The sequence below is a fragment of the Muscardinus avellanarius genome (assembly GCF_963383645.1).
Source record: "Muscardinus avellanarius genome assembly, chromosome: 4".
NCBI lineage: Eukaryota > Metazoa > Chordata > Mammalia > Rodentia > Gliridae > Muscardinus > Muscardinus avellanarius.
The window spans coordinates 132,546,463-132,557,477 of NC_137789.1; the positions used below are offsets into that span (position 1 = coordinate 132,546,463).

The 11,015-nt window shown below is 44.3% G+C and overlaps 1 protein-coding gene across 1 annotated transcript in view; it reads right to left on the reverse strand.

Moving 5' to 3' along the window:
• CPN1 (carboxypeptidase N subunit 1) overlaps nucleotides 1-10,807 on the reverse strand; it is a gene marked incomplete at both ends in the record, with an annotated part of 31,518 nt that extends 20,711 nt beyond the window's left edge. The window contains 3 exons of the mRNA XM_080694410.1: nucleotides 1,505-1,660; nucleotides 6,022-6,218; nucleotides 10,585-10,807. Of these exons, the coding sequence (XP_080550536.1) occupies nucleotides 1,505-1,660; nucleotides 6,022-6,218; nucleotides 10,585-10,807 (576 nt within the window). The remainder of the gene's footprint in view (nucleotides 1-1,504; nucleotides 1,661-6,021; nucleotides 6,219-10,584) is intronic.
• Between the last annotated feature and the right edge of the window lie 208 nt (nucleotides 10,808-11,015).

The window sequence follows — 11,015 nt, forward strand, 5'->3', positions numbered from 1 at the left end:
CGTGAGCAAGGGCAATAGTCCTGGTCTGTGAAAGGGCTCAGCCCTTTGAGGGCCTCCCTTCCTCACCTCGAGGCTGCTCCACCGGGAGCGAGAAAGGCTTCTCACTGTCTTTTTTATCTCCTATGATTTAGGTAGAGGACCAAGTGGGATCTACTTATTACTGACTCAGTTACCACATTTTAAAGACACAAGTTTAATGCTGACTAGTATGATTATTTCTGACTTCTTTACTTGAGCCAAGAGGATAGTTGCTGACAAAAACCTAACACATCAGCATGACTTTTGCTTCATATTCCAGGAGGAAAAAAAAAAAAACTAAGAATATTCCACCCAAGAGATAAAAATCATTTAGAATATTCCACGCAAGACACTCCCAATATAAAGGCTTCTACGTCCTCTGCTGTTCTCTCCACAGTCTCTAAGTTCAGATTTCACAAATACAATGTTGAGAACTGTCCCATACAGCATAAAAGCCCAGGGTGACAATGATGCTCCGAGGACGACAGCAGTTATTTCCAGGAGCAGATCCACCCGCAGAATGAAGCCATTCACGTGGCAGGGGCTTGGGGGTGTCATGTCATAGGCTCCCTGGAGAGTGAGGCCCTGGGCATCGGAGAGGATCTCCCATCGAGAGAGCAAGGGAAAGAGGTAAAGTGCCAAGGGCCACATAAAAGAGAAGAGAAAACCCGCAAGTGTTAGACTCCCTGAGTGTCCTTCTGGAGCAAACTGCTAACAAGCATCCAGTTCCTCCTATGTAAGAGAAACGTCTCTACGGAATACTTAAGAGTTTTCTGTCAACAGTCTAGTGTAGTGTAGAAAGAATGTTGGATGACGAGTTGGCAGGCCTGGCCTTTTTTTTTTTTTTTTTTTTTTTTGTGGTACTGGGGTTCCTGGAAGCCCTTCTACCTCCGGGCCACACTCCCAGACCTATTTTATATTTTTGAAACAGGGTCTCTTATGCCAGTGTGGCTGGCTTTGAACCTGCGTTATCCTCCTGTCTCTGCCTCCCAAGCGCCAGGATTACAAGTGTGTCACCACGCCCGGCGGCAGGCCTGGCTTTTAATCCTGATTCCATCAATGAGCAGCCATGTGGATTTCAATGATTTTATCTAGATGTATAATATCTGTAAAGCAGAGATGGATACCACTGCTTGATGCACTGGCCACACCAGTGATCAGCTGTAACACTGCCATGAAAGGACTTTGTAAAATTGTTGAGTCCTGTGCAAGTGTATGATACTGCTTTTCCCTCCTTCACACATGCGGCCCCCTCCCACACCCCAACACTATGTCAAACATTTAGTGAGCATGTGTTCCCTGGAGGCTGCACACTCTGCAAAAGAATAAACACAGAAGCATAAGATGCACGTATTATTTACTGCTGAAGGTGAATTAACATGGAGCTGATGCTTAATTTTTACTTGTTAAGACTGCCTAGCAGTCTTTCGGCAAGAAATTCCAAGTGCTGATGTACCTGCTTCTGTTTGCAAATTCTGTCTCCTACCTGGCTTTTCCAGTTGTCTGGAAGGGGCAAGTGGTGGTTAGGACCGCCGTACTTCTCGTTATAGTAGAAGTAGGTGTTGAGATCGGGGAAGTTGCGGTTCAGGTCCACTCCGTTTGCGTTGTTTCTACCAACCAGATACCCAGAAGTATTGGGGCCCTAGGGAGCAAAAGAAGAGATGAACAGCGAAGGCTTCAGACTCGATCCTATGTTCCAGGAACACTGTAGACCTCTCTTAGATATGGATGCTCATACATCAAGTGATGGAGCATTTTCCTCTTAAACTTCTCCTGAGTCCCAGGGGTATGGTTCGAGTTTCCCTGTAGAACACATGTTAGAGGCAGCGATCCCAAGAGAGGCTCTAAGAGTGAGGTGTTTCAGGATCATGGATAGTTTTTTTTTTTTTTAGAAAATAAAAACTGTATTGAAGCTAAGTGTGGTGGTACAGGCCTGTCATCCCAGTACTACAGAAGCTGAGATAAGAGGATCCCAGGTTCAAGGACAGCCTCAGTAAGTAGTGAGACTACAACCTAGTAAGACTTTGTTTCAAAATAAAACATAAGCCAGGTGTGGTGGCACACACTTGTGATCCCAGCGCTTGGGAGGCTGAGACAGGAGGATCGCGCAGGTTCGAAGCCGGCCTCAACTACTTAGTGAGGCTCTCAGTAACTTAGTGAGACCCTGTGAGTATAGCCTGGAGGTAGAAAAGCCCCTGAGTTCCACCCCCAGTACTACAAAATAAATAAATAAATAATAAAAAAGAAAAAGAAAATAGGGCTCTCCTGAGGTAGAACCTCTCTGGGCTAAATCCCCAGTACCACAAACAAACAAACAAAACTTTATTGAGATATAATTATATACCATAAAGCTCACTTGTTTTTAGTGTAGAAGTCAATCAGTTTTGCCCTGCTTACAGAGCTGTACAACACAACCATCATCACAGTCTAAGAGGTGAGCTGACACTTTGAGAACATCTCTATCACTTTAATGAGCAACTTCAGCTGGTGCAGTGGTGCACACCTTTAATCCCAGTTCTTGGGGAGCTGAGACAGATTTGAGACCAGTCCCAATAATTCCAACAATTAGTAAGAACTCATTTCAAAAAGAATTTTTTTTCAATGGGCTGGGGCTATATCTTGGAGGTAGAAAGCTTCTGGGTTTAAGCCCTAGTACCAGGGGGAAAAGAAAGGAAAGAAAGGAAAGAAAGGATTGTCACCCCAGCCCTAGGTCATCATGTTCTCTCTCTCCATAGATCTGTATTCTCAGGAGTGTCACGTAAGTGGGATCATATATTGTGTGTTCTTCTATAATTACCCCCAATGAACATGAATTTTAGAGGCACATTCATTTGTAGCATGTACTAGTGCTCTTGTTTGAATGGTTCCATTGCATGCATTTATACCATTTTGTTTATCTGTTCACCAGTTGATGGACTATATTAGCTTCCTAGGACTGCAATAAGAAATTACCACAAACTAAAACCAGGCATGGTGGTACACGTTTGTAATCCCAGCATTTGGGAAGCTGAGACTGGAGGATCGCGGTTTGTAGACAGCCTCAACTACTACTTAGTGAGGCCCTTTGTAACTCAGTGAGACCCTGTTTCAAAATAAAGAATAAAAAATAGGGTTAGGGGTGTAGCTCAGAGGTAGAATGCCCCTGGGTTCCATCCCCAGTACTGAAAAAAGGGCTGGGAGTGTAGCTTGGAAGTACAATGCCCCTGGGTTCTATCCCCAGTACAGAAAAGAAAGAAAGAAGGAAAGAAAGAAAGGGAAAAGAAAAGAGAAGAAAGGGGAAAAAAAAAGAAGAAAAAAAAAGGAAAGGAAAAGAAAAGAAAGAAATGACCACAAACTAGGTTTCTAATAACATAGGAGGTTTCTAATAACAGAACTTTGTTCTCTCACAACTCTGGAGGCTCAGAGTCTGAAAGCCAGGCGTCTGCAGGGCCATGTTTTCTGAAGGTTCTCCTCTGTCTCTCTGGCTTCTTGTGGCTGGAGGCACCTTCAGCATTCCTTGGCTGGTGAGCGCATCCCTTTTGTTTCTTCTGGCTGTCTGCCCAGTGTGCCTATGTCTTTATTTATAAGTCTCTTTCTTATCTTTCTTTTCTTATATTAATTAATAATATTGAAATATTAATGATTATCAGAATATTAAAATACTAATATTACTATAAGAATATTAATGATTAGTTAAAAAAAATTTTTTTTTGGTGGTACTGGGGCTCCTGGAAACCCTTCTACCTACGGGCTACACTCCCAGACCTATTTTTTAAAATATATTTTTCTTTGGAAACAGGGTCTCCTAAGCCAGCAAGGCTGGCTTCGAACCTGTGCCAGACTCCTCTCTCCGCCTCCCAAGCGCGGGGATTACAAGCGTGCACCACCACGCCTGGCTAGTGTTAATATTAATATTGGATTTATAGTCCACCCCAGTCAGCATGACCTCATTTAAACTTAATTACCTCTGCAAAGGCTCACATTCCCAGGTATGAGGTAAACACAAATTTAGGGGGAGGGGCACTACTCAACCCAGTACACAGACATTTGGTTTATTTCCCCTTTTTGGCTAATGTGAATAAAGCTACTGTGAACATTCATTTACAAGTCTTTGTATGTATGTATATTTTCTTCACCTTGGAAGAAAATGGCTGGATCATAAATAAGGTAAGTTCATGCTTAACTTTTTTTTTTTTTTTAACTGTGGATTGAACCCAGGGGTATTCTACTTCTGAGCTACATCTCCAGCTCTTTTTATTTATTTATTTTTTTGAAATAGGATCTTGTTAAATTGCTGAGGACCTTGCTAAGTTGCCAAGGCTGACCTCAAACTTGTGATCCTCCTGCCTGAATACTGGGATTACAGGTGTGCACCACCATGCTTAACTTTTTAGAAACTGCTGAGCTGTTTTCCAAAGTGATTGCACCATGGAAACTCTTCTCCTTTTTTTTTTTTTTTAATTAGTAAGTAGCACACTGTTTCTCAGAGACTAATCTTTCAGGATGAGGCCCTGCTTTCCTAAAACCTCCCATAAAGCACTCTAAGTTACATCATGACATGTGTTAATCAGCCCAATTGAAAACTGTGTGTGTGTGTGTGTGTGTGTGTGTGTGTGTGTGTGTGTGTGTGTAATTAAAAGAAGCTGGACGTGGTGGTGCACACTTGTAATCTCAGCATTTGGGAGGCTGAAACTGGAGGATCGTAGTTCATGGACAACCTCAGCTACTTAGTGAGGCTCTCAGCAACTCAGTGAGACCCTGTTTCAAAATAAAGAATAAATATATAGGGCTGGGGATGTAGTTCAAAGGTAAAATGCCTCTACTGGGGGTGGAACCCAGAGGCTTTCTACCTCCGGGCTATACTCCCAGACCTATTTTTTTAATATTTTATTTGGAAACAGGGTCTCACTAAGTTGCTGAGAGCCTCCCTAAATAGCTGAAGCTGGCTTTGAACCTGTGTGATCCTCCTGTCTGAGCCTCCGAAGCATGGGGATTACAAGCATGCACCACCACGCCTGGCTAAAAGAATTCTTTATTATATGTGTATAATAAAGAATATAAAATAAAGAATGAAGAAGCTGAAGAAGCTACAATTAACTCCTCCCCCCACTCCAAATCTGGGAAAAACTTGCTCTCCTTTTTTTTTTTTTTTTTGCAGGTTTGAGGATGGAACCCAGGAACATTCGACTTCTGAGCTACCCCCAGGGGCATTCTACCTCTGAGCTACATCCCCAGCTCTATTTTTATTTTTTGTTTTGAAACAGGGTCTCACTGAGTTGTAGAGGGCCTCACTAAGTAGTAGCTGAGGCTGTCCAGGAACCGCGATCCTCCTGTCTCAGCCTCCCGAACGCTGGGATTACAAGTGTGTGCCACCACATCCATCTTATTCTTTTTTTTTTTTTTTTTTTTTTTTTTGGTGGTACTGGGGTTCCTGGAAGCCCTTCTACCTCCGGGCTACACTCCCAGACCTATTTTTACATTTTTATTTGGAAACAGGGTCTCCTAAACCAGCACGCGCGGCTGGCTTCGAACCTGCGCGATCCTCCTGTTTCTGCCTCCCAAGCGCGGGGATTACAAGCGTGCGCCACCACGCCCGGCTCCATCTTATTCTTTATTTTGAAACATGGCCTCACTAAGTAGCTGAGGCTGTCTGCGAACTGTGATCCTCCGGTCTCAGCCTCCCGAATGCTGGGATTCCAAGCGTGCCCACCACGCCCGGCTTCCTGTGTTATTTTTGTAACAGGGTCTCACAGAGTTGTGGAATGTCTTACTAAATTGCTGAGGCTGACCTTGAACCTTCAATCCTCCTTTCTCAGCCTCCCAAGTACTAGGATTAGAGGTGTGCACCACCATGCCCGGCTTATCCCTTATTATATTTATGTTGTTGTTTTTTTTCTCTCTGCCATTTTACCTTTTATTTTTGAGTGGCATTTACAGCGGGACAGAGGACGTATGGTCTACTGGCCTTTACTTTCTCTCCCAGAGGCTTGCCTGTGTCCACGGCATCTCCCCTGGGCTCTGTACCTGCGCAGCGGCCACCTCGTAGCCATCCGGGTTCATGGAAGGCAAGATGTGAATGCGCGTTTCCTGGATGAGCTGCACGATGCGCGGGTTCCGGTTCTGGAATTCCTCACACAGGAACTCGGAGAGCTGCAGGAGCAGCTCACGGCCCAGCACCTCGTTGCCGTGCATGTTCCCCACATACTTGACCTCCGGCTCCACTGCAATGGAGAAATGCACACGGAAGAAAAGGAAAATGAGGACATCTGGAAGTACCGTTCCCTCCTTGTCGTACAAAGGGCTCTTTCCCTCCTTTCCAGTAATGAATGAAAGAAAATCCTGGCTTTCATTGGGGCTTCTCAAGTAATCCTTGAGCCTCTGCCTAACCAGTTGTTGGAGTTCCAAAAATTCGTGCCAGGGATCACAGAGATGGACACGTTATAAACCCTCAAAGTACACCAGGCCTTTATGTTCATCATTGCTGATTTTCAAAGAAAACCTGGACGCAGGCATTATTAGTCTTGGAAAGAAGGAACCAGGAATGGAAGAGGTTAGTGACTTGTTCGAGGCCCCGTACCTAGTGATGTAATAGATGTCAGCGCCAGCTAGCATTTACAGTCCCATTTACAGAAGCACACTGTTTCTCAGGGTCTCATCATCAGGACGAGGCCCGTGCTTTCCCCAAACCTCCCATAAAGCACTCTAGGTTACATCATGACACGTGCTAATCAGCCCAACTGCAAACTTAATTTTCCTGGTACTTGGGAAACTACAATTTCTCCTTTGTATCTGAGAATGCGTGTCTTGAGGCACAGAGCAGAAGGAGTCTCCTTATGTCTTAATCCTTATGTTAACTGTTCAAATGAGCTAAGAACAAGAGCCTCAAGAAATACTAAAAGATCATTTTTTTCTCCCTAATAAAAGGAAGGAGAAAAGCTCTTGCCAAGTGCTTTCTTTTCCACCCAAAACTTCAGCTTCTGTGCCATCTTTGGATTCTGTACCTCTTTGCCTCCTCATCTCCAAATCCTCTTCTCCTCACTTCCTATTCCTCCTCGCCATCGTCATAGGCCCAGTCCAAGTGCGCCTTACTCTGTGACGCCATCTTGGCTGTCCTGCTGGGACTGAGCTCTCTGCTCACTTCCCTTGTATGGGATTTTCCGCTTTCTGCTCTGAGTTGTACCCATTTTTGCTCATGCCCCAATACCTTTAGTGAACCTGCCTTTAACAAATTACAAAATTTTTAATTTTCTTTAGGAAACAACCCTTTATTATTTAATCTTAATATTCCTCCAAAAATCTTTTTTTCCCCCCAAAGGAAATGCTGGTAGCCCACAAAGATCATGTGGAAGATTTTCCATAATGTGTATTCTTTAATCTTGGGGTATTCCTTTAATCTGAGATTAGATCTTTCTTACTCTTTTTGGTGTTAAATGTCTCTCTTTTATGAAAGATTGGCAATAGCAGATGACAGTTTTCTTCATATCCATATTCACTAAAATAAAATTTAGAAAATCTATTTTTATCTCTTTCAATCTGAGTCCATTAATGACCATCAGCTTCCAGGTGAATGTGTGATTCTTGCTATTCCAGTGTGACTTCAAGGCAAAGCCCTTATCCCTGTGTAGCCACACAGACTTTCTCGACCCTCTCTTGGGTATTATTCTGAAGCTCTCATGGCTAGAATCCATTTTGTGGTACTGGGGATGGAACCCAGAGGCATTATACCTCCAAGCTACACCCCTGTCCGTGAACCACAATTCTCTGGTCTCAGCCTCCCAAATGCTGGGATTATAAGTGTGCGCCACCACACCCGGCTCAGACCTATCTTTTTATTCTTTATTTGGAAACAGGGTTTCACTTAAGTTGCAGAGGACTTCACGAAAGAGCTGAGTAACCTGTGATCCTCCTGTCTCAGCCTCCCAAGTACTGGGATTACAAGCACGCACCCCCCACGCCGGGCTCTCCACTTTTATATAAAGTGAGAAAGTGATGCCAGGCGTGATGGCGCACGCTTATAATCCCCACACTTGGGAGGCGGAGACAGGAGGATCGCGCAGGTTCGAAGCCAGCTGTGCTGGCTTAAGAGATCCTGTTTCCAAATAAAAAACTATATAGAAAAAAAATAGGGGAGTGGTGAGTTGGCCTGGGGCACCCTCCCCCCTCATGCCATTTTGGCATGGGGCTGTAACTATTTTCTGTATTTCTATTTTTTTAATAAACTTCTTTAAATCTTCAAAAAAAATAGGCCTGGGAGTATAGCCCGGAGGTAGAAGGGCTTCCAGGAACCCCAGTACCACCAAAATAATAATAATAATAATAATAATAATAATAATAATAATAAAGTGAGAAAGTAAGAAGATGGTATCAGTATTAGGGAAGCCATTGTGGCATCTGTGTGCTGGACGGAAGGCCAGAGTGGCGCAGTCAGGAGACACTGTGAGCTCAGTGCAATAACTTGGGCAGACTGTGACGAGATTGGGCTAAGGGTGAGTGGAGGGCTGAAAAGAGGTTTGGAGTTGACAGTTTGAAGGAGGAACTTATATAACTTGAATGTCACAACTACTGTAAGTAAAACTGAGTCCATCAGCATGTGAGCAGTTAAAGGCAACCATGTGTGTGCATGTGGGGGAATGTCCTACCACGGAGCTACACTCCCAGTCTTTTTATGCTTTTTTTTTTTTTAAGCACTGGGGATGAAACTCAGGGACATTCTACCTCCGAGCTACACCCCCAGCCCTACTTTTTATTCTTGATTTTGTGTGTGTGTGGTACTGGGGTTCTTGGAAGCCCTTCTAACTCCGGGCTACATTCCAGACCTATTTTTTATATTTTTATTTGGAAACAGGGTCTCTTAAGCCAACGTGGCTGGCTTCGAACCTGCGCGATCCTCCTGTCTCCGCCTCCCAAGCGCGGGGATTACAAGCGTGCGACACCATGCCCGGCTTATACTTGATTTTGAATCAGGGTCTCACTGAGTTGCAAAGGGCCTCACTAAGTAGCTGAGGCTGGCTGAGAACCACGATCCTCCTGTCTCAGCCTCCCAAGTACTGGGATTACAGGCACGTGCCTCCATACTTAGCTCAATAGAGTATTACACAGCCAAAAAAAGGTAACATAGATCTACATTTATAGACATGAATACTATTCATAACAGACTATAAAACAAGAAAAAGTTATAGTATGATTCTTTTTTTTTTTTGTAGGTCTGGGGATGGAACTCAGGGGCATTCAACCTCCGAGCTATACCCCCTGTCCTTTTTTTTTTTTTTAATTCTTTATTTTGAAACAGGGTCTCACTAAGTTGCAGAGGGCCTCACTAAGTAGCTGAGGCTGTCCGCGAACCACGATCCTCCAGTCTCAGCCTCCCTAATACTGGGATTACAAGCATGTGCCACCATGCCTGGCTAGTATGATTCAATTTTTATGAAAAAGAATATATGTATATGAGAAGTAGGTATGTGTAGTTGGGGATACTAGGGATTAAACCCAAGTGTGCTCTACCCCTGAGCTATACCCCAGCTCTTTTTATTTTTAAATAGGGTCTTACTGAGTTGTCAAAATTGGCCTGGAACTTGCAGTACATAGGTATAAATATGCATTAAAAAGTCTGGAAGAATATGCATCAATATGTTTATAATGGTTATCTGTGAGTGGTGGAATTGTGGATGAATATTTGTGTGTGTGTGTGTGTGTGTGTGTGTGTGTGTGTGTGTGTGTTACTGATTGAACCCAGAGACATTCTAATTCCAGCTGTACCCCCAACCCTATTTTTTATTGTGTAGTGCATCACTAAGTAGCTGAGGCTGGCTGCAAACCTGTGATCTTCCTGTCTCAGCCTCCCCAAGTACTGGAATTAGAAGCATGTGCTACCATGCCTGTCTTGGATAAATTTTTTTAATGTAATTTTTTTTTTTTTTTGGTACTTGGGATTGAACTCAGGATCATTCCACCTCTTAGTTATACCACTAGTCCTTTTTTTTTTTTTATTTTGAAAGCAGGGTCTTACTAAATTTTTGAAAGTCTTGCTAAATTACTGAGGCTGGCCTTGAAATTATAATCCTTCTGTCTCAGCTTCCCAAGTACTGGGATTAACAGGCAAGCTGCACCATGCCTGACTCTAATTTCTAATTTTTAATCCAAACATGGATTGTTTTGCTAACAGAAACAAACTAACAGAAAGATCCCAGTAAATAAAGCTAACCAAATCCACCTAAGCTTCCTGGCAGAACCAAGAGAACCATTTATTTCTGGATCCTGAAAGATAGAATAATGGCAAGAGAAAAGGAGAGCAGGTGGGGAGGAAGGGGGCGGGAAGGGAGCAGGGAAGAGATTTACCCTTTACCATGAACGTCTGGAGCAAACAGAACCCAAGGAGCAGGATAGAGGCTCAGCCCAAATTGGGGCTGCAGCCCTCCAGAAGCTGGGGAAGTTTGATAGCCAAGTAGGGAAAGACAAATTACAGGCTGAGAAAGCGTGAATTCATTATAGGGGGAGGGGTCCAGGGACCTCCCTGGGAACAGTTCCAATTTCTGGACTCGGAAGGGGAGGGCCCTGCTTCACACCCTCCATCAACTGCTCAGGACTCACAGGGCTCATGGATGCCAGGGTAGTCGCTGAATTCCAGCACGTAGAGGTGTCTCCCCTTCACGCTGCGCCCGATGCTGTAGACTTGTGTGATGTAGGGGCACTGGTTGTGGACCTTGTACAGCGTCCGCACGAGATCGTCATAGCGGTGGTGTCGAAAGGTCACTGGGGAGACCCACTTGAAGAGAAGGAGGAGGTGCAAGAAGGCCGGCAGCAGGTCTGACATCTTGCTGAACTTTTTCAGGCAGAGAGACTGAAACGCTCCCCCACCTGTCCAAACACACCAAAATCCACGCGGCCAGGAACCAGCTCCACTTGGCTTCCCACCAGTGAATCCTGGTGTAGCTAAGAGGAGGTGCTGGGCCGTCCCATTCAGTGCTGGAAGTGACTTACGCAGCCCTGGGACAGCCTCTCAGCTCTCTTCTCCTAATCCT